This window comes from Myxine glutinosa, chromosome 9 (genome assembly GCF_964187855.1).
Source record: "Myxine glutinosa chromosome 9, kmMyxGlut1.1, whole genome shotgun sequence".
Classification (NCBI taxonomy): Eukaryota; Metazoa; Chordata; class Myxini; order Myxiniformes; family Myxinidae; genus Myxine; species Myxine glutinosa.
In genome coordinates, this window is record NC_136269.1 from 28,862,626 (window position 1) to 28,886,690 (window position 24,065).

At 51.8% G+C, this 24,065-nt stretch overlaps 1 protein-coding gene across 3 annotated transcripts in view; it reads left to right on the forward strand.

Moving 5' to 3' along the window:
• Positions 1 to 24,065, forward strand: part of WDPCP (WD repeat containing planar cell polarity effector) — a 185,146-nt gene that overhangs the window by 61,137 nt on the left and 99,944 nt on the right. For all 3 annotated transcript variants that reach the window (XM_078784235.1, XM_068129394.2, XM_078784236.1), the window contains exons 11-12: positions 7,221 to 7,561; positions 10,475 to 10,616. In XM_078784235.1, coding sequence (XP_078640361.1) covers positions 7,221 to 7,561; positions 10,475 to 10,616 — 483 coding nt within the window. The remainder of the gene's footprint in view (positions 1 to 7,220; positions 7,562 to 10,474; positions 10,617 to 24,065) is intronic.

The window sequence follows — 24,065 nt, forward strand, 5'->3', positions numbered from 1 at the left end:
TGGGGAAGAGACAGAGAGGGGTGGGAGGAGAGACAGAGAGGGGTGGTGTTGGGTGGGAGAGGGGGAGAGAGAAAAGAGGGGGGGGGGGGTTAGCAAAGAGAATGATATGTTATGCTGAATGACTGCGCTCAAATACACACACACATCTCGTTTTTTCATTTCTGTTCCTCACAATTCTATCTCTCTATTTTATTCACAGACACACACACACACACACACACACACACACACACACACACACACACACACACACACACACACACACACACACACTCACACACACACACACACACACACACACATTTAATTAATTGTACAGTATCGGCTGTTCCTAAACTTAAATATAAATAATTTAAAGGATTGCTGTAAATGATGTTAATTTCACAACATCCGATATTCAACTTTATTTAAATTGTAAACCTCAAATATAGTTTCTCCACCTAAAGCAAGAACCTTAATCTGTAAGCAATTGACTCGTTTCCCGACTGCATGGATCATCAGCTGGGCACCGTTCTTCCTCGAGGTTTCGATCCTTTCAGCCCAGGACCTCTCCAAACGGCGGATCCACAACCTCGATCATGGATCCACATCAATTGATGGTAAATCAGTAGATCCACAACCTCAGTTGCGTCCAGGCAGTCAGTCAAGCCATCAATGCAACATCACTTATTCCAACTTTACTCGCAATAGGATTTAATGTATTATTAAAGCGCGGCGTTACGCGCGCTGGTTGCGAGCAAGGAGGAAGCGGACAAGCGGTAACTTATAAGCGTCTTTATTTCAGGAGCTCACTGTAACACTAGCGCGCTCTGGGCTGCGCGCCCCGTGTATATCCTCAGGCCACGCCTACCCCTCGGGCGTGGCCCTCGCCCACTTGGTGCGCGGAATGATGTCACCACGCCAGTGGGCTTTCGTGTCCGCCACACGCGCCCCCCCAGAATTCCCACGCACCTGGAGGGCCAGTTTGCGGGGCAGACAGATGACCCGGCCGAAGCGCCCCCTGGCGATCGGCGGCGTCCGGGGTGCAGGGATGCCAGGTGGGGTGCCCCTGGCTGCCCCTGGGATGGGTGCAGGACCGGGGGGCGGCGTGGCGGTGGGGCTGGGCGGTGCCGGGGGGCCGCCCGCAGGGGGGCGGCCCCGACATGGGGGTCGGGCCACTGGCGGTGGATGGTCCACGTCGAGGTGGGCCGGCTTGAGGCGGTCTACAGAAACGCGGTCAGGAGTACCGCCGATGTCCAGGGTGAAGTGCTTCGCCCCGGTCTCCAGCACGCGGAAAGGCCCGTCGTACGGGGGCCGCAGTGGTGTCCGGTGGGCATCGTGGCGGACGAAGACGTACTCCGCCGTGCGAAGCTCCGGGGCGACGTGCGTCGGTGGGTGCCCGTGGCATGCCGTTGGCACCAGGGCGAACCTCTGGGCGGTCTCTTGCAGAGCGGAGCGCTGCTGTGCCGCGGACCATTGTGCCGTGGAGTCGGGGAGGAACTCGCCCGGCACCCGCAGCGGTTGCCCGAAGACCAACTCCGCCGCGGATGCGCGCAGGTCCTCCTTGGGCGCCGTCCGGAGGCCCAGCAGGACCCAGGGGAGCCTGTCGACCCAGCCGCCATCACGGAGGGTGGCCCGGAGCGCGGCCTTCAATGAGCGGTGAAATCGCTCACACAGGCCGTTAGCCTGGGGGTGGTAGGCCGTGGTTCGGTGCAGCTGGACCCCGAGCCCCTGCGCGACCGCCCCCCAGAGCTCCGAGGTGAACTGGGGGCCGCGGTCGGACGAGATGTCTGAGGGGGCGCCGAACCGGGCAACCCAGGTGGCGATGAAAGCCTGCGCGACGTCCGCCGCCGTCGTCGACACCAAGGGCACGGCCTCCGGCCACCGGGTGGTGCGGTCCACCATGGTGAGGACGTGGGTGAAACCCCGCGAGGGGGGCAGAGGTCCCACCAGGTCCACGTGGACGTGGTCAAACCGACGTTCCGGCACCGTGAACGGGGCCAACGGGGCCTGGGTGTGCCGGTGCACCTTGGCGCGCTGGCACGCGAGGCACGTCCTGGCCCAGCCGCGGACGGCCTTCCGGAGGCCATGCCAGACGAACTTGTCGGCGATCAACCTTTGGGAGGCCCTCGCGCCTGGGTGGGACAGGCCGTGGATGGCGTCAAACACCTGGCGCTGCCAGCCCGTGGGCACGATGGGGCGAGGCCGCCCGAGGGAGACGTCACACAAGAGAGCCGCGCCTGCGCCGTCGAACGGCACCTCGGTGACGCGGAGGCCCGTGACGGCGGTCCGCAAGGCCTGGACGTCGGGGTCAGCGGCCTGGTCCGCTGCCATCCGGGCATAGTCGATGCCGAGGTGGACTGCGTGGGCGACGGCCCGGGAAAGGCAATCCGCCACCGGGTTGTCCTTCCCCGTGACGTGCCGGATGTCCGTCGTGTACTCGGACACGTCCGAGAGGTGACGCTGCTGCCGGGCCGACCACGGCTCGGTGACCTTGCCCATCGCGAAGATCAGCGGCTTGTGGTCGACGAAGGCCGTGAACGCACGGCCCTCGAGCAGATGGCGGAAGTGCCTGACCGCCAAGTGAAGCCCGAGCAACTCGCGGTCGAAGGTACTGTAACGGCGTTCGGGCGGGCGAAGCTGCCGGCTAAAGAACGCCAGCGGTTGCCAAGCTCCACGCACCCATTGCTCGTGCACCGCGCCCACCGCGTAGTCCGAGGCGTCGGTGGTGAGGGCGATCGGTGCATCGGGCGCCAGGTGCGCGAGCATGGTGGCGTTAGCCAAGGCGAGCTTCGCGCCCGTGAACGCCGTGTCCATCTGCTCGGTCCAGGTAATGTCGCCTTTGCCCGGCTTACCTCGGAGAGCTTCGTGCAGGGGGCGCAGGAGCTGGGCGATACGGGGCAGGAACCGATGGTAAAAGTTCACCATGCCCAGGAACTCCTGCAGCCCTCTGATCGTGCGGGGGCGCGGAAACCCCTTCACCGCCTCCACCTTGGCCGGCAGGGGGACGGCTCCGTGCCTGGTGACACGGTGCCCCAGAAAATCGATTACGGCGACGCCGAACCGGCACTTTGCGGGGTTCACAATCAGGCCATGCTGGCCCAGGCGTTCAAAGAGCGTGCGGAGGTGGCGTAGGTGCTCTTCGCGGGACGCGCTGGCGACGAGGATATCGTCCAGGTAGACGAAGACAAAATCCAAGTCGCGCAGGACGCTGTCCATCAGTCGCTGGAACGCCTGAGCCGCATTCTTCAGACCGAAGGGCATCCGCAGGAACTCGAAGAGTCCGAATGGCGTGATGACCGCCGGCTTCGGGACGTCCTCCGGCCTGACGGGGACCTGATGGTAGCCGCGTATGAGGTCCACCTTTGAGAAGAAGGACATGCCCGCCAAACGGGCGGAAAAGTCCTGAATGTGGGGGACGGGGTAGCGGTCGGGAGTGGTGGCGTCATTGAGACGGCGATAGTCCCCGCACGGTCGCCATCCCCCGCCGGGCTTCGGCACGATGTGCAGCGGTGACGCCCAAGCACTCTTCGAGCGCCGAACGATGCCGAGTCGCTCCAGGGTAGCGAACGCCGCTTTTGCCACCGCCAGCTTCGTCGGCTTGAGGCGGCGTGCCCGGGCGTAGACCGGTGGCCCGACGGTGGGGATGTGATGGGCCACCCCGTGCTTGACGGCCCCCGCCGAGAAGGTGGGCCGCGTGAGGGCCGGGAAGCCGGCGAGGAGGCGGGTGAATGCGTCCGCTGCCGGAAGCGTACAGATCAACGTGGCCGGAACCGAACCGTTCGGCAAGCCGCTTGGCAAGCCGCTCGGCGAGCCGCTCGTTGAGCTGCACGACGAGCTGGGCAGCGCACAAGCGAGCGAGCTGAACGTCTCGGCCTGGACAAGACGTCTGCGCTTTACGTCGACCAGGAGCCCATTAGCGCACAGGAAGTCCGCGCCAAGCAGTGCCATGGGCACGTCGGCGGTGACGAACGTCCATCGGAAAACCTGCCCTCCGAACCGCAGAGAGAGGCAGCGTTTTCCGTACGTACGGATGGGCGTCCCGTTCGCGGCAAGCAGCGCGGGGCCCCCGCCCGCGGCGTGCTTGTCTGATGTACCGGCGGGAACGACACTCACCTGCGCTCCCATGTCGCACAGGTAACGGCGCCCGGATAAGGTGTCCGTTATGAACAGCAGGCTGCTCGAACGGCCGGCGCTCATCGCCACTATTGAGCGCCGGCCCGGGCGTTTCCCGACCTGTTGAAGGAGCATGGCGGATGACACTGCCGAGCCTCGTGGCCGAACTTGGCGTGGAACCAACACCAGGTGGTGGAGCTGGAGGAGCGCGGCTGGCTCCGCCAGGCCGGTGGAGTTGGCGGGTTTCCCCGTAGTGGCGGTTTTCGCCGCGGCGGTGGGCGGGGCGTGGCGGCGGTCACGAGGTGCGTATCAGCATGCTGCGTATGCTGTGTAAGCTGATGCTGTGGATCAGCAGCATCAGCAGCATCAGCCTCGAGGTCCGTGACGGCCGCGAAGTACCTGTCCGTGACGGCCGCGAAGTACCTGTACGCCTCGGCTGCCAATGCTCGGGGTTCCGTTAGCACGGTCCCGGCCAACGCGAGGCGAACCTGCGCTGGAAGTTGGCGATGGAAAAGCGCCCGGAATAGAGAACCGGGGGCTTCGTCGCCCAACAGTGACAGCATATGGTCCATTCGGACCGACGGGCGCGTGTCGACGAGCTCGGGGAGATCCAGGAGGCGGTCGGCCCGTGCGTCGTCCGTGAGGCCGAACGTGGCTAGGAGTAGCCGCTTGAGTGCCTCGTACTTGTGGCCGTCCGGTGGGTGGCGAAGGACGGACACCACTCGAGCGGCCGTGCCGGGCCCGAGGGAGGCGACGACGTGGCAGTATCGCGTGTCATCGCCGGTGAGGCGCCGAAGCTGAAATTGGGCTTCGGCCTGGACGAACCAGACTTCGGCCTGAGCCTCCCAAAATTCGGGAAGTTTGATGAAGTTGGCCATGGGGCAATGGCGTCGTGTGTGGAAGGATCGCTCCGGCAGATCCAACGTCGAGGTCACCAGTAAAGCGCGGCGTTACGCGCGCTGCTTGCGAGCAAGGAGGAAGCGGACAAGCGGTAACTTATAAGCGTCTTTATTTCAGGAGCTCACTGTAACACTAGCGCGCTCTGGGCTGCGCGCCCCGTGTATATCCTCAGGCCACGCCTACCCCTCGGGCGTGGCCCTCGCCCACTTGGTGCGCGGAATGATGTCACCAAGCCAGTGGGCTTTCGTGTCCGCCACATTATCACATTTTAATTTTAATTAATTTAATGTATTTACACACACACAATCTTCAGTATGAGCGCTTGTGAATGCACTGTTGCGACCGAGGCATCACGGCCTGTTTGAATTCCCGTTGCGGTAATCTAAACATTCACACACACATGCATAAAGTACATCAAAATGACAACCCCATAGGTTTACCTTGAAACAGGTCTTTGTTTGGCGATCGATGTATTTTCTAATTTTTAAAGTAAGGAAATAAATTAAATAGACTATAGCAGTATGAGGGAGTAGGGCTACGTTCTTTTAATTTGGTCTTTAATTTGATTTATTTTGCCTTCCTAACTCCAGAGATTTCCTCCACGAGTACCCATGCGTGACTGCGGAAGCTTTCATGTCAATCCCACTGGTTAATTATTTTCGTTTCACTCAATAAAGTTACACTTTGGGAATATTACTTATTCTTTTCTTCACTCAATATACTTGTTGGAACAGTAGAAAAAGTGTGCTTTGCCAATATGGGGAAGGAGGAAGAACAGCCTTGCTGAAAGCTTAGTAAAAGATGAACACTTAGTTGTAAAAATCGCTAATGTCTTAATTTTTTCAGATTTCACTCCAGATTTCATACTTGTATGTGATGAACGGCACATTCTATATATGATGCATGGCACATTCTTGTATATGATGTAAATAGTGTACTGGATCTGATCCTCAAATCTGAATTCAGATTTCGATTATCGGCTTTAATTAGTCCGTGAGAGTAGATCGTGTTTTAATGGTGAGGCAAGTTTGAATAGACTGAAACAAAATGGCGGCTTAAGAACTCAGCGATCTGGCAGATGGCTGACCAAGATGGCACACTGCCATTTTGGTAGGGCTTATTTGTTTTTTTGTGATGAGCACCCCAGAAATGATCTTCAAAAAGGGTTTTTAAACACACCCAAACATCCAGTTTTCCTTCTCGATAAGTATGCATGCAAAGATTGGGGTTGCTAGGTTTAATGGTTTTGGAGTTATGGGGAAGACAAACACACACACACACACACACACACACACACACACACACACACACACACACACACACACACACACACACACATAAACTACCTTTTATTTTCAAAGACATAATGCTTGCTTCAATGTGAATGAGTTGTTGCACATCAACCTGATATTTGTGCCAATGATTTGACATCTAAAACTTGGGATTTGGCTCTTGACATTGGCCAGATGGTGCACATTGGTCAACCCCCATCTAATGATTTGGATTCACCCACAAGTTTTGACATTCTTTGAAGTTCCATAAATTTACTATCCTGTCTTGAGTCAAACACCTTCAAAGCTGCCCCAGGCACAATTTCCCCTTGGAGTATCTGGTGCTGCTAAAATATTTGTGACCCAGCAACTAGTCTATTTAGTTATTCCTCCGCATCCAAAGGCATTGTTTTTGGGTTGTCCTTCTGACGTCTGTCCTTCTGTTATCATTTTTTTGGTACCACGATAACTTGTGAACCACTGAAGGGATTTCAACCTACTTTGCCACAAGTATGGACTGTACAACAATGATGAAGTGATTAGATTTTAGGTTCAAAATGTCAAAGGCCTAAGGTCATGTGCCCTCTTATTGAAAATCTTTGTTACTGCAGTAACTAGTGAGCCGTTGAAGATATCCCAATCAAACATGGCACAAGTATGGACTCAATTTTGTGTTCAACAGGTCAAAGATCATGTGTTCTTTGAAAATTATTTTGCAGACAAGAACTCAAGTTAGACGCATCTCATGTTATCTCTTATACTTTGCTTTTTTTATCTCCATCACTCGATCTCTCTCTTCTCTCATGTGACTTTCAATTTTTCATGTGATCTTTAATTGAGATCAAACGTCAATTGACATCTAGCATGGACAGAGGCATATCCATCGACGCATTCGCATCAAAATATATTTTCTAGTTTTTATCTTGACTTGCTTTTTCTGGACTTTTTTGCCAGGTAATCCAGGTTGGAGTTCCCACCTCCGCAGAGTAGGTGCTACAACCGTGCCTCTGTCCAGCCGCCCTGTTTGTGCTGCTTGGTCTCGTGATGGACGCGAAGCCCGCTTGGCACTTGGTTGTGCTGGTGGTCAACTTGTGGTGCTTGAAGAGGGTGGACATCACTGCTTGCAACTTTCTGCAGCTGAAGAGCTAAGTGTTCTTTCTTGGCATCCCAATGGACTGGTACTAGCTGCAGTGGCCAAGGGCCCTGAGGCTCAGTTGCAGTTTCTGGATGCAGGACTTTCTGTTCTCCATATTCAACCTGTAGCTGAGGAGCCCTCACCACTTCCTGCTTTAGAGGTCAGCTAACTTGTGAATGGTTATCCTAAAATCTTTCTTTTCTTTTTTTTGTCCTTTTCAGACTATACTATGTAGGTACTCTTGGTTGTTATCCTACGAAGTTGCATTTTATCAACACCAGACACTTGAGTGGAATTGTGGTTGAGTGGTGAAAGACTTGTTGCGTTATGTTGAGTGGAGATGAGGGAAGGGGTGAGAATGGGTTCGCACACCACAGCTGTACAGATAGCTGTTCCAAGAGGCTCAAAACGTCCCATTTATTGATGCAGATTCACATTTGTTTGAGCATATAGAATAAACGGGATGTTTTGAACAGATTCTGTAAGAGAGAATTTTCATCTCGATAATACGTCCATCTTATCCACTGTCACCTCCATAGCCAAAAGCTGCATTGCTGCCTCCATAGTTTAAAACAGGTTGTGCCTTTAAACAAGTGTTAAATAAATATGTATACTGTCCCGATAATGCAACAATATTACAAGTTACATCATACTTTTCCACCAAAAGTAATCTTCAAGATTAATTTCGAAATATTGTTTCTTCAAAAGTGGGGATTCATAGGTAGATTGTATTAAGTATAGGTCCATGTGATCGCATAGGTTAGATTCCTTTTGTAACAGTCCAGAGGTACACTAAATGACCAAAAGTATGTGGACACCCGAACATCGAACATCTCATTCCAAAATCATGGGCATTAATATGAAGTTGGTCCCCCCTTTGCTGCTGTAACAGCCTCCAATCTTCTGGGCAGGCTTTCCACGAGATGTTGGAACATTGCCGAGGGGATTTGCTTCCATTCAGCCACAAGAGCATTAGTTATGTCGGGCACTGATGTTGGTCGATTAGGCCTGGCTCGCAGTTGGCGTTCCAATTCATCCCAAATGTGTTCGATGGGGTTGAAGTCAGAGCTCTGTGCAGGCCAGTCAAGTTCTTCCACACCGACCTCGACAAACCATTTCTGCATGGTCCTCGCTTTGTGCACGGGGGCACTGTCATGCTGAAACAGGAAAGGGCCTTCCCCAAACTGTTGCCACAAAGTTGGAAGCACACAATTGTCGAGAATGTCATTGTATGCTGTAGCGGTAAAATTTCCCTTCACTGGAACTAAGGGGCCTAGCCTGAACCATGAAAAACAGCCCCAGACCATTATTCCTCCTCCACCAAACTTTACAGTTGGCACTATGCATTCGGGAAGGTCGCGTTCTCCTGGCATCTGCCAAACCCAGATTCGTCTGTCGGACTGCCAGATGGTGAAGCGTGATTCATCACTCCAGAGAACGCATTTCCACTTCTCCAGAATCCAATGGTGGCGAGATTTACACCACTACAGCCGACGCTTGGCATTGCGCATGGTGATCTTAGGCTTGTGTGCGGCTGCTCGGCCATGGAAACCCATTTCATGAAGCTCCCGACGAACAGTTGTTGTGCTGATGTTGCTTCCAGAGGCAGTTTGGAACTCGGTAGTGAGTGTTGCTACCGAGGACAGACTATTTTTATGCGCTATGTGCTTCAGCACTCGACGGTCCCATTCTGTGAGCTTGCATGGCCTACCATTTCGCAGCTGAGCTGTTGATGCTCCTAGACATTTCCACTTCACAATAACAGCACTTACAGTTGACCAGGGCAGCTCTAGGATGGCAAAAATTTGACGAACTGACTTGTTGGAAAGGTGGCATCCTATGACGGTGCCTCGTTGAAAGTCACCGAGCTCTTCAGTACGTCCCAATGTACTGCCAATGTTTGTCAATGGAGATTGCATGGCTGTGTGCTTGATTATATATACCTCTCAGCAATGGGTGTGGCTGAAATAGTCGAATCCACTAATTTGATTGGGTGTCCGCATACTTTTGGTCATGTAGTGTATGTTGTTTTGTAAAGCGTGCACTAAAAAGACAGTATAAAGTAAGATTGTGTTAGGTAAAACAGATGAGACCAGGTGGAGGATTTGGACTCTTGCAAGGCACCACGAGCAGGCATGGCCATCCTGTAGCAGTCTCTTGCCAATCTTGTGCGCTGTGGGGAGGTCCTAGATGGGGGGAGGGAGAGCTGTGGGATGGCCACTGTGATAAAGCTCTGCCCCCATCCAGTGGATTGGCCAATGGGGACCAGCTGAGGGTGGTCCAAACGTTGTGGTGGAGTTCTGTCCCAGTCCTCGTGAGCGGTCCCGGGAGATGACAAAAACTTTTGCGTACATTTTGTCTGTTCCATTGCTCATTGAGCCACACTTCGTGCATGCCACGCCGACCTGCATGACCACATCATTGTGGTGGAGCCATGACCAGCTCGTGCCAGTCACAAGTCCTTGCCTGTTCTGTTCTTCCTTCATCGTACAAGTCCTGTAATCAGCGCCTTTACGGCAATAGGCTTTATTTATTTCCTTTTGTACATAAGTTCAGTTTTTCGGATCTCACCTTCCCCATTTGTTGTCCTCGTGCATCAGATCTGTCCGGCTTCTGTTGTTTTGTCTTTCCCCGTGTTGTATTTCATTATAAAAAACCATTTTATTTGTAAAGCAACGTTTTCCCACCTTTTTGCCATCCACACGTTTTACCACCAGGTTCAGCTTTGTTCTGGGTGATCCTTGGGGAATAGTGGTAATATTGAATGCAGTAAACATAAACACCATTAAGACCATTCCACGGATGGATTTAGACCATTCTGTTCGGCGTGTGTGCTTGTCTGTGTTAACGGACCCCTCTGATGTGACAATATGTGATGAACTGAAATTAGATTACACGTTTTCACCCGAGTTATTGTAACACATTTTCATGAATCTATTAACAGTAATGCATCCTCGTCAATATTGCCACTTGTAACCAAATCGTATCCCAAGGAGGATGTTCCTTGCAGTTTGAAAACATCGTGGAAAGATTTTTTTTTTAAACTTGTGTCATATTGTTATGTCTGTGACAGCTTGGCCAGTGGGGAAGCTCTCTCGGAGGCCTGTTGCTATTGGAATGGGTCAATCCATGGACAGTGGCTCCTGGGATCAACTCTGACACCCTCATGCTGCTTTTTGAGGGTGGTCCTCTTGGCATTCTCCATTGCAGTCTGGGTAAGGCATCCACTCAGATTATGAATAAATGTGATTTTTTTTTCTTCTTCTTCTTACATTGTCTTCTCAGTTATCTGTCAGGATGATGGAAAGATAGTACAATGATCTTTGAGCTGTTTAGTCTGGGTTTGATTCCCAGCCTGATTATAAACTGTCAGACCGGTGCTTCTTAAGCAGGGCATTGCATCACAACATGTGTCGTCACTTGGAAGGACGTTAATCTGGGACCCGTCTGCTATTATTAGTGGATGTTAAAGATTTCATTGTGTTCTTCGTGAAGATTAGGCGAGTTATTGCCATCACTCAGGACAAGTTACAAACTCGTGCTATAACCATTTCAATGTCAGTGATGAGCTGGCTTAGCTGGTCAGGAAAGACTTGGGCTAGACAACTTGGGCTATGTTGCCGACCCCACGATAACGTGGAGTTGATTGTAGTAGTATTAGTAGTACTACAGCACAGTTGTGTCAAAACTGGTGCGTCCATGTTTATATCACATTTTGGCCTAAAAAAAACCAAAAGCAATGCTGTTCTTGTCATTTTTGTTCAGCTTCACTCTAATGTCTAATGTGATACAACCACCAGCAGTAGCAGACTGTTTAATTCAGATAGCTTTAATGATGTGAAAGACACAGTAAACTGACATGCAGATGAATCCCTATCATGATCTTTTCATTGCAGAAATGTTTGTCCTTCAGTCTATTTGAAACAGTCGAAGCGGTTGATGTGCTTTTTAGATGTCTTATTGCACCTGCATCAAATCTGAGTGAAAGGCCCGAACATGCTTGGTGTGCATGAAACTGAAGCATCGTGCCTCTGCTCCGTCCGCTGTGCTGGCTTCCAATATGGCCCTAGTTGTGGTTTTTTGTGATGCAGCGATGAAATAACAAGAAGACGTCATGCAGAGCACGATACTTGCAAAATCCACCCCCCACCCCCAAGAAAAAAAATTCCATTTGTCCATTTCAGCAAATTGTCCATTTCATCAAGATTAAAATTGACAATCTTGATCAAAGCTCGGGTCAATAGGAAGAAAAGTGACGATTTTCCAGATGAAAATTGATGATTTTGGAAGTTTGACCTAGAGTTGACCTTTGACCTTTTGACCTCAAAAAATAGTTTTCCTATTTAGTGACACAATGTGCAAATGCTGTTCAATTTGCAAGTCAATCAGATGAAAATTGACGGTTCTTCAGATGAAAATTGATGATTTTGGAAGTTTGACCTTCAGTTGACCTTTGACCGTTTGACCTCAAAAATAGTATATTTCCCAATTTATGTACTCGATATGCAAATGCTGTTGCAAATATGCAAATTGACTTCAAAATAAATAGGCTTCTCAATTGGGACGACCTATACAACTTGGTGAAGTTTCGTGACGATCGGTTTAGAATTGTGACCTGAAGGCCGGTGACAAACAAACAGACAAACATACAGACAGACAGAACCACAAACGCAACCGACCAATATACTTGAAAAATCTTCGATTTTGCAAGTAATAAATTAAGCGTCGTATCAAATCATCGGTGATCCTTGATGTTGTGCTGGAGTTCCCTTCTGCAACCAACTCGTACTGGCGACTTGCCACAGAAAGCACAAATGTCAGCATAGCATGTACAAATGCATGTACGAGTAGAGAATGCATTCTGCTTTTTTGGGGAAAATTTGATTCTTTGTGGCTTTGCTCTTGGACTCGAACAAAGACTCATCCTCATCTACTGTAATGGGCCCTGCAACTTTTCAATAATAGTAGTAGTAGTAGTAGTAGTAGTAGTAGTAGTTGTAGTAGTAATAGTTGTTGTTGTTTTGTTGTTGTTGTTGTTTTGTTGTTTTGTTTTTTATTGTTGTTTTGTTTCTGCTGCTGTTGTTTTGTTGTTGTTTTCTTGTTGTTTTGTTGTTTTTGCTGTTTTGTCATTGTTGTTGTTTTTGTGTTGTATTGTTGTTGTTTTGCTTTGTTGTTGTCTTGTTGTTGTTTTGTGGTTGTTGTTTTGTTGTTGTGTTGTTCAGCTGCTGCTACTCCCACAAGTAATAGAGTGAAGAAGATTCCAATTTCATTAGTTGAGCATACAGTACATGTTTGTAATTTTCATCGTCACATTTTAAATTTGTGATGTTTTATTCATGTTCCAGCATTTTTTTCAGAGCAATGAATCGTAGCAGAATCATGGTGTTAAGCAACGTGTTTACATCTGAACTATCAGATTCAGGGTCTTGTACCTTCCCATTGGACTGCGACTCGTACTGCATTTGTATTGCTTTACCAGCAGGAGGGGCTGCACAGTTACAGCATGTTAGATATTAAATATGTTATACTGTAGAACCTCTCAGTGATTTTTCCAGACGTAAACGTTCTCATGGTGTACTTGTTCTTTGGCTGGTACCATGTAATAGTAGTTGTGTGTGTGTGTGTGTGTGTGTGTGTGTGTGTGTGTGTGTGTGTGTGTGTGTGTGTGTGTGTGTGTGTGTGTGTGTGTAATAATAGTTATTTGAGATCACCAATATAATTTAAGAAGCAGAAGCTCTTCCAGCTTTGTGCTGGCCGATAAAGCAAATCCTGCTTCTCATGTCAGCATTCTAGTAGGTACAAGGATATTGCATTCCGTATCTTTTGAGATATATTGTGGCGGACACAAGCAAGAGGTCGCGAATTCAACGCACCAGCAGGTGGCGCGAACGTCCAGGCGGGGAACTGGAAGGCATGCCCCGCCTATCGACCGATCGGCCATGCCCGGGGACTAGGCGTGGCCCCGGCACATATATGCGGGCTCCAAGCTCGAGCCCGCCCAGTGCTACAGTTTGAGCTTTCCTAATAAAGACTCTTTTGGTTATCCAACGCGTTGTGGCCTACCTTTTTGGCAAGCAAGTTGTGTGCGTAGCACCGCACTTCACTGGTGACCCCGATTGGTTCAGCCGTTGCTGTCCACCGAACGCGCCATGGCCAACAACGCCATCACGGTAAAACTCCCAGAGTTTTGGGAAGCACAGGCCGATGTGTGGTTCGTGCAGGCCGAAGCACAATTTCAGCTTCGAGGCATAACGGCGGATGAGACCCGTTACTACCACGTGTTCGCCTCCCTCGGGCCCGGCACTGCCGCCCGAGTCATGTCCATCCTGCGGCACCCGCCGGTCGACCACAAGTATGGGGCACTCAAACATCTCCTCATCGCCACGTTCGGCCTCACAGAGATCGAACGGGCCGACCGCCTCCTGGACCTTCCTGAACTCGGCGACACATGACCATCCGTGCGGATGGATCATATGCTGTCGTTGCTGGGTGACCAAGCCCCGGATTTCTTATTTCGGGCGCTCTTCCTACGCCAGCTACCCGCACAGGTACGCCTCGCGCTGGCTGGTTCCAAAATAAAAGAACCCCGCGCCCTGGCTACAGAGGCCGACAAGTTATTCGCGGCTTGCGACACGCGGTCGGGTTACGGTGCGGCCGTCGTGGATCCCGAGGCTGATGCTGCTGCGTCCCTCATGGCCGCTGCCGCGCCCCGCCCACCACCACCACCACCGCCGAGAAAACCGTGGCCGCCGAAGCCCCCGCCGCCGCAAGCCTGGTGCTCTTACCACGCCAGGTTCGGCCACAAGGCTAGGAAGTGTTGCCCGCCGTGCTCATTTGACAAGTCGGGAAACTACCAAGCCGGCGCTCGGTAGCGGCCCTAAGCGTCGGCCTTTCCGGCAGTCTCCTCTTTATCACAGACACCTTGTCCGGGCGCCGTTTCCTCTGTGATACAGGAGCGCAGGTAAGTGTCATCCCAGCCTACACGTCCGACAAGCAAACCGCGGGCCGGGGCCCCGCGTTGCTTTCCGCCAACGGTACACCCATCCACACGTTCGGGAAGCGCTGCCTCTCCCTGCGGTTCGAAGGGCAGCGCTTTCAATGGTCGTTCGTGACCGCCAGCGTGCCGATGGCATTGCTCGGTGCGGACTTCCTATGTGCGAATGGGTTGTTGGTCGACGTAAAGCACAAACGGCTCATCCAGGCAGAAACCTTTAGCTCGCTCGCTTGTTCGCTGAGCACCTCGTTGAGCGGCTCAGTGAGCGGCTCACTGAGCGGCTCACCGAGCGGCTTGCCAAGCGGCTTGCTGGAGGGTTCCGTCCCGGCGAGTTTAGTTTGCACGCTTCCGGCAGCGGACGACTTTACCCGCCTCCTCGCTAGTTTCGGGGCCCTCACGTGGCCCACCTTTTCAGCGGTGGCCGTGAAACACGTGGTGGAGCATCACATCCCCACGGTCGGGCCACCGGTCTATGCCCGGGCATGCCGACTCGAGCCCACGAAGCTCGCCGTGGCGAAAACAGAGTTCGCCACGCTGGAGCGGCTGGGGATCGTACGGCGCTCCAACAGCGCTTGGGCTTCCCCGCTGCACATCGTGCCGAAGCCCGGCGGGGGATGGCGGCCGTGCAGGGACTACCGCCGGCTCAACGATGCCACCACCCCCGACCGCTACCCGGTCCCGCACATTCAGGACCTTTCCACCCGGTTGGCCAACACGACCGTGTTTTCGAAGGTGGACCTCATCCGGGGCTACCATCAGGTCCCCGTCCAACCGGTCGGCGTCCCGAAGACGGCCATCATCACTCCTTTCGGCCTCTTCGAATTTCTGAGGATGCCCTTCGGGTTGAAGAATGCGGCTCAGGCGTTCCAGCGGCTTTTGGATAGCGTCTTGCGCGACTTACCTTTCCTATTCGTCTACCTGGACGACATCCTAGTCGCGAGCGCGTCCCGGGAAGACCACCTGCTCCACCTCTGCACGCTGTTCGAAGGCCTGGGCCAGCATGGCCTAATCATCAACCCTGCCAAGTGCCGTTTCGGTGTCACCACCATCGACTTCTTGGGGCACCGCATCACCGAGCACAGGGCCGTCCCGCTACCGGCCAAGGTGGAGGCGGTCAGGGATTTCCCGCACGGTCAAGCGGCTCCAGGAGTTCCTGGGCATGGTGAACTTTAACCACCGCTTCGTGCCCCACGTCGCCCAGCTCCTCCGCCCCTTGCACGAGGCCCTCCGGGGCAAGCCGGGCAAAGGTGACATCGCATGGTCGGAGCCGATGGCCGTGGCGTTCGCAGGCGGAAAGCTGGCTCTGGCCAACGCCACCATGCTGGCACACCCGGCGCCCGATGCACCGATCGCCCTCACCACCGACGCGTCGGATTACGCGGTGGGCGCGGTGCACGAGCAATGGATGCGTGGTGCTTGGCAACCGCTGGCGTTTTTCAGCCGGCAGCTTCACCCGCACGAACGCCGGTACAGCACCTTCGACCGTGAGTTGCTCTGACTCCACCTGGCGGTCCGACACTTCCGCCATCTGCTGGAGGGCCGCCCGTTCATGGCCTTCGTTGACCACAAGCCCCTTGTGTTCGCGATGGCCAAAGTCGCCGAGCCATGGTCGGCACGGCAGCAGCGCCACCTCTCTGCCGTGTCCGAGTACACGACGGACATCAGTCACGTGGCGGGTAAGGACAACCCGGTGGCGGATTGCCTTTCCCGGTCCGCCGTGCACGCGGTCCACCTCGGGGTCGACTATGCCCGGATGGCGGAGGCCCAGACCGCCGACCCCGGCGTCCAGGCCTTGTGGACCGCCATCATGGGCCTCCGCGTCACCGAGGTGCCGTGCGACGTCGCAGGCACGGCCCTCCTATGCGACGTCCCTCTCGGCCGGCCTCGCCCCATCGTGCCCGCTGGCTGGCAGCGCCCGGTGTTCGACGCCATCCACGGCCTGTCCCACCCTGGCGCGAGGGCATCCCAGAAACTCGTCGGGGCAAAGTTCGTCTGGCATGGCCTCCGGAAGGACGTCCGCGACTGGGCCAGGACGTGCCTCGCGTGCCAGCGCGCAAACGTCCACCGCCACACTCAGGCACCGTTGGCCCCGTTCATGGTGCCCGAGCGGCGGTTCGACCACGTGCACGTCGACTTGGTGGGACCTCTGCCCCCCTCTCGAGGGTTCACCCACCTCCTCACCATGGTCGACCGCACCACACGGTGGCCGGAGGCCGTCCCATTGGCGGCGACGTCTGCGGCTGAGGTGGCGCAAGCCTTTATCGCCACTTGGGTTGCCCGGTTCGGTGCCCCCTCGGACATCTCGTCCTACCGCGGCCCCGAGTTCACCTCGGAGCTCTGGGCCGCGGTGGCGCAAGGGCTCGGGGTGAAACTACACCGTACCACGGCCTACCACCCCCAGGCCAATGGCCTGTGCGAGCGCTTTCATCGCTCCATGAAGGCCGCGCTCCGGGCCAGCCTCTGCGACGGCGGCTGGGTCGACAGACTCCCCTGGGTCCTGCTGGGCCTCAGAACGGTGCCCAAGGATGACCTGCACGCGTCCTCAGCGGAGCTGGTCTTCGGGCAACCACTGCGGGTACCGGGTGAATTTATCCCTGACTCCACGGCTCCTTGGTCCACGGCACAACAGCGCTCCACCCTTCAGGAGACCGCCCGGAGGTTCGCCCCGGTGCCAACGGCACACCATGGTTGCCCGCCTTCCCACGGCCAAGTACGTGTTCATCCGGCACGATGCCCACCGGGCACCGCTACGGCCCCCGTACGACGGGCCCTTCCGCATGTTGGAGACCGGGGACAAATTTTTCACGGTCGACATCGGCGGTGCCCCGGATCGCATTTCCGTGGACCAAGCCGGCCCACCTCGATCTGGACCACCCCCCGCCAGCGGCTCTGCCTCCGCGTCGAGGCCGCCCCCAGGCAGTCGGACCCCCGGCACCCCAGCCAGCAGCTCTTCCTCCGCGTCGAGGCCGCCCCCCGGCAGTCGGACCCCCGGCACCCCCCAGCCCCGCCGTCCCGCCACCCCCCAGACCGACACCCATCGCCAGGGGGCGTTTCGGCCAGGTCATCCGGCTTCCCCGCAAACTCACCCTTCAGGTGCGCGGGAATTCTGGGGGTGCGCGTGTGGCGGACACAAGCAAGAGGACACGAATTCAACACACCAGCAGGTGGCGCGAACGTCCAGGCGGGGAACTGGAAGGCATGCCCCGCCTATCGACTGATCGGCCACGCCCGGGGACTAGGCGTGGCCCCGGCACATATATGCGGGCTCCAAGCTCGAGCCCGCCCAGTGCTACAGTTTGAGCTTTCCTAATAAAGACTCTTTTGGTTATCCAACGCGTTGTGGCCTACCTTTTTGGCAAGCAAGTTGTGTGCGTAGCAACGCACTTCCTTATCATAACTCAGGGAGAGAATCATCCTTTAACATGTGTATTTAGCTGGTCGGTCATCATCAGCACAGAGCAGATACCCAACCCTTGGTGCACGTTGAAAAAGAAGATCACACATCATTACAGCCTAAACAAGGCTGGCCTAAACATCATTACAGTCACTCACCCCTAAACAAGCTGTCCCAAAAGGTCAACAATGTTATGCTCTCCTACCGACAACAACGCAGTAAGACTACCTTTCGGAGCTTTAGACCCATGATATATACAGACTTGGCATTTAATATGGAATATTTTTTTTGTGGGGGTGAACTTACTTTTCAAGATGACTTGGAACCAAAAGTTAATTGGAATTATGTTGAAATTATTCTAGATTTTGTTAATGTGACCTTTAAAAGAAACAAAAACCACATTTGTACATTTCGAAGCAAATAAATTGATCCTTGAAAGTGATGTAAACTGATATCGAACTCAATTCACGGACAGTACTGTGTTAAACTTCTGTACGTTTTCCAGAAGTATCTCTTTTTATTTTGCACATTAGCCAAAAAATATTTCAACAAAAACAAAAGCTAAATTATGACTGGGATTACGGACAGTAAAATTACAGTTCAGTACTCCGTGTAACCCCCATGAGCATTCAGGAGAGCACGTACACGTCGAGGCATGCTGTTCACAAGATTTGCCAAGGTCTGGACAGGAATCGCTTGCCATGCAGTGACAATAGCCTGCTGCAATTCACGCACAGAGGTCGGCTGCTGGTCCAAGTGGTCGATTTGACGCGTTAATTCTGCCCACAAGTTCTCTATCGGATTCATATCCGGGGACATGGCAGGCCACTCCATATGCTCCACACCACGGTCAGCAAGAAAGTGTTGGATAATGTGAGCACGATGAGGCCGTGCATTGTCATCTTGGAAGACAAAGTTTCCTCGAAAGGCTGCACGAGCAAATGGAAGCAATGTTTCTTCCAGAATGACCCTGTACTTGAACTGGTTCAGGTTTCCATTCAGAACAACCAGGTCAGTTTTGCCCCTGCATGAAAAGCAGCCCAAATGGTCACCCCACCACCTCCAGCTTGGACTCTTGGCACTATACAATCTTCGTTGTGGGCTTCATGCACTTGTCTGCACACTCGGATGCGGCCATCTTGACAATAGACCAGAAATCTAGACTCGTCACTGAAGGTCACGTGATTCCAGTGTCCTGGCTGCCATTGATGGTGCTCTCTGGCCCACTGCAATCGGCGCTGGCTGTGTTGTCTGGTCAGGTGTGGCTTTCTCAGGGGACGCCTGGCACGATAGCCTGCTTGAACCAGTCGTTGGTTGACTCGCCTTCTGGATACAGGCACATTTGTCAGTTGCTGCCACTCAGCCCTAAGCCGATTAGCTGACTTGGTACGGCCATTGCAGACTAACCGGTGCAGCTGGCGATCATCTCTCCTTGTGGTTCTGCGTGGACGTCCTGGCCTCGGTATTGGAGTAGGGACACCCCTCTGAGCATTTCGTTTCAGGATCTTTGACACCTGACCTTGAGTGATGCCATACTGCCGAGCAATAGCACGCTGTTTCATGCCAGAATTTCGTATACCACTCCATAACAAACAGCATTGTCAAGTTGACGGACCATCTCCAGAGGAAGCGGCAATAACTTTTGTAGACTTGCAGCAGTTGTTTTCCACTAATACAGAACGCAACAACCCTTATATACCCGAGTGTGAAGCCAATCGTCAAATGTACCTGTCCTTCCATTTTGTCACGCCACCTGTGATATAATCCTGTTATTGACTTCTTGCTGCGAAAGACAATCAGTGACATGGTTCTTTCAACAAAGACATCACCGAAGGGTAAAAGAAACACCAGATTGATATACTGAGTTCAGAAAGTAAATCCAAGTCAAGAAAAAAAAAAAAGATTCCATATTAAATGCCAAGTCTGTGTATATCTATATATATATTGTTATAGATCGCGGTTAGGATGTTATAGACCGAGCGGTGGTTTAAAACCGCGACCTAACAAAACTCACCCGATTCCACCCGAACGTTGGTTGTATCGCACCCTAGCTGCTCAATGAGGGAAAAGACAAAAGAGACGCAATGCAAGAGGAAAACGGAGACAAAAAAAAGGTTTGAAATATTACTACTGAATTTATTTCTACTATTTACACACAAGCAACAAAAAGCAATTCAGTTTATTTACAAGTACAAGACGCAGGTGACACAGTGCAATTTTAGCTTATCTACAGACTTAACTTATTACCCAGGACAGAACAAACAAAGACGACTCACACGGGGAATTGCAGGAATCGCAGGATGTGGATGGCTGGAGGGAGAGGGAGAGGTCCAAGGGGGGGTCCCGCCGCACAACCGGCGCGTTCAGCAGCCGCCGTTCCTGCCCCCTTTTGCGGTTGCCGGGTGTCGCTGCTGCGGCGGCCTGCAGTTGCCTTGCCAGGCCTTGTCTTACTCGCTTCTCACCACCGACTTCTCACCACCGCAACCAACTGTGACCACTGACCCTCCTTTTTGGCACCCGACTCAGACCAACTCTTCTCTCTCTCTTTCTCTCTCGGTGCAACCAACTCCTCCTCTCTCTCTCTTTCTCCGACCAACCCAGAGTGCATCTCTCTTTCTTCTTCTCCCGCTCCACTTCCGGTTGCGCCCTTTTATAGCGCCCCCAGCGATCACGCCCCCGGCGCTTTGGACACGCCCATCGGGGCGCTCACCTCGGCCCTGGCTGGTCGCACGACCCTCGGGCTCCGCCCCGGACGACGACGGGCGGGCGCGCCCCTCCCCTCCTCTGACGAGGTGGAGACACGCCTTTCTTCCCTGACTCGAGCCTCGTGGTCAATGGCGGTTATTGGAGGGGAGGTGATTGGGAATCGAGGGCTCAGCAATGACGAGAGGGGATGTAATATGGCAATCGAGGGTCGGCAATCACGAAAGGGGGGTGTGAAGGAAATGGGGATTTTTGGGGATGGGAATGGAAGGGGATCTATTCTCTTTCACTGGTGCAATGGAGTACTTCAATTAATGGGAGACACAGCCTTATCCTAAAACACAGAATAAGATATAACTATCGAACATGAATATCCTATGATTGGCTGACGTGTATGCTTGTGGACTATGGGACGCCCTTTTGATCTTACACAGCTCCGGAGGCAGGAGGCACAGCACAACAACAATAATAATAATCATACAGCACACAATAAAAAAATATATATACAGTCCTCATATCCACAACAATATATATATATATATATATATAACCACCTTTAGAGGCCATTTTTCCCCGCAAGGCGGGGGTTGGCCTTTTTCGGGAACCGTGGTTGTTGTTGTTTTTTTGGTCCCCTTTTTGAAGCAATGTTTTACGGCCGGATGCCCTTCCTGACGCCAACCCTTTTTGCCGCCTTTAACGACAAACAGGGAATTACCAGTGAACTGGTACTCATTTAGCCGACCTCGGAAGGATGACAGGCTGAGTCAACCCCCCTGGCGTTAATTCAGCGATCGACCGGGATTCGAACCCAGGATCCTAGGATCCTAAGCCGGCACCCTAGCCGCTAGCCCAACACCAGGGTTTGGTATGTCATGTATGTCATGTTTATTTCACAGTTTACAGTTATAAAAATTACAATTTTCAAATGCTAGATATCGATTGAGGTTTGTTTTTGATTTTATTTGTCATCTGTGTTTACGGTTTTTACGTAAATTTTAATTTACGGACACTTTCCCACGGTTGTGTGATCCCACCCCCCCCCCCCCCTCCCTCCACACCCTCCTTCTTTCCCCCGCGGTGTACGAGCTTTGATATCCGTCGGTATGCCAAATTTCAGCTTTCTACGATACCCGAAAGGTACCGAACATTATCAGTCAGTCAATGGTTAGAAAGACTCTGCCCTATCTATACATATATATATGTATGCAGAGTATGTGGACACCCATTCTAATTCGTGGATTCGGCTATTTCAGCCACACCTATTGCTGACAGGTATATATAATCAAGCACACAGCCATGCAATCTTCATATACAAACATTGGCAGTACAATGGGGTGTACTGAAGGGCTTAGTGACTTTCAACGTGCAGTTATTGCAACTTTCGACTGTAAATGCTGTTATTGCGAAGGGGATACGTCTTGGAGCAACAACAGCTCAACCGCAAAGTGGTAGGCCACACAAGCTCACAGAACGAGGCTCCCGAGTGCTGAAGCGTGTAGCGCGTAAAAATCGTCTGTCCTTGGTTGCAACACTGACTACCGAGTTCCAAACTGCCTTTGGAAGCAATATCAGCACAACAACTGTTCGTCAGGAGCTTCATGAAATGGGTTTCCATGGCCGAGCAGCCTCATTCAAGCCTAAGATCACCATGCGCAATGCCAAACGTCGGCTGGAGTGGTGTAAAGCTCGCCGCCATTGGTCTCTGGAGCAGTGGAAACCCTTTATCTGGAGTGATGAATCACGCTTCACCTTCTGGTATTCCGACGGACAAATTTGGGTTTGGTGGATGCCAGGAGAACACTGCGTGCCTGAATGCAAAGTGCCAAATGTAAAGTTTGGTGGAGGATGAATAATGGTCTGTGGCTGATTTTCATGGTTTGGCTTCGGCTCCTTAGTTCCAGTGAAAGGAAATCTTAAGGCTACCGCATACAATGACATTCTAGACGATTGTGTGCTTCCAACTTTGTTTGTGGCAACAGTTTGGGGAAGGCCCTTTCCTGTTTCAGCATGACAGTGCCCCCATGCACAAAGTGAAGACCATACAGAAATGGTTTGTTGAGATCGGTGTGGAAGAACTTGACTGGCCTGCACAGAGCTCTGACCTCAACCCCATCGAACACCTTTGGGATGAATTGGAACGCCAACTGCGAGCCAGGCCTAATCTCCCAACATCAGTGCCCGACCTCACTAATGCTATTGTGGCTGAATGGAAGCAAATCTCCACAGCAATGTTCCAACATCTAGTGGAAAGCCTTCCCAGAAGAGTGGAGGCTGTCACAGCAGCAAAGGGGAGACGAACTCCATATTAATGCCCATGATTTTGGAATGAGATGTTTGAAGAGCACATATGGGTGTGATGTTCAGGTGTCCACATACTTTTGGCCATGTAGTATATATAAATATATATATATTAATTTATTTATTTGTACATATCTATACGAGCTTATATTTATCTATACTAGCTTACATTTATACATATCTATACTAGCTTGGCTCGGCTTGCTACGCTCGCCTCACCACGCGTCGTCACAGAGGAACGGGCTTGTTTTATTGGATATTCGGATAATTTTATTGTTTATTGGTGAGTTTATTTGATATAAGGATATTATTCATGATAATGACTGTACCTGAGTTGCTGTATTGTTATGATTTACACCAATCATAACACAAATAATTATTTTGCACAAATTTATTTGTAGTGTTTGTGATATTATATTTTTACAAGCAATTTATGTTGAACATTTAGGTTAAAAAAAAAAAATTCAAAAAAGAACCCCTCAGCACATACAGTCACGTGAAAAAGTAAGTACACCCCATGTAAAGTTTTAACTTCTTCAACATATTTCAACATACAGCTATTTGATCTTCATTTCAACAATATTGATAGATAAAGGTGATATAATATAACAAATATCATGAAACATTTACATTTTGTAGTCCATTGGAAAATTTAAATAAACATAAATGCAAATTTCGCATGTGGAATTTTGCCACCACCAATTTCAAAATACCTGCCCACCAGAAAATTAAAAAACACCTCACCACCACGAAATGAAAAACTCCTCACCACCACAAAATTTAAAACACCTCATCACAAAGTAATTAAAACACCTCACCACCACTTAATTAAAAACACATCAGCACCACGTAATTAAAAACACCTCACCACCACGTAATTCAAAACACCTCACCACAACGAAATTAAAAACACCTCAGCACCACGTAATTCAAAACACCTCACCACTACGTAATTAAAAACACCTCACCCCCACGTAATGAAAACACCTCACCACCACGTAATTCTAAACACCTCACCACCACATAATTCAAAACATCTCACCACCACGTAAATCTAAACACCTCACCACCACGTAATTCAAAACGTCTCACCACCACTTAATTCAAAACATCTCATCACCAAGTAATTAAAAACCCCTCACCACCACGTAATTCAAAACGTCTCACCAGCACTTAATTAAAAACACATCAGCACCACGTAATTAAAAACACCTCACCACCACGTAATTAAAAACACATCAGCACCACATAATTAAAAACATCTCACCACCACGT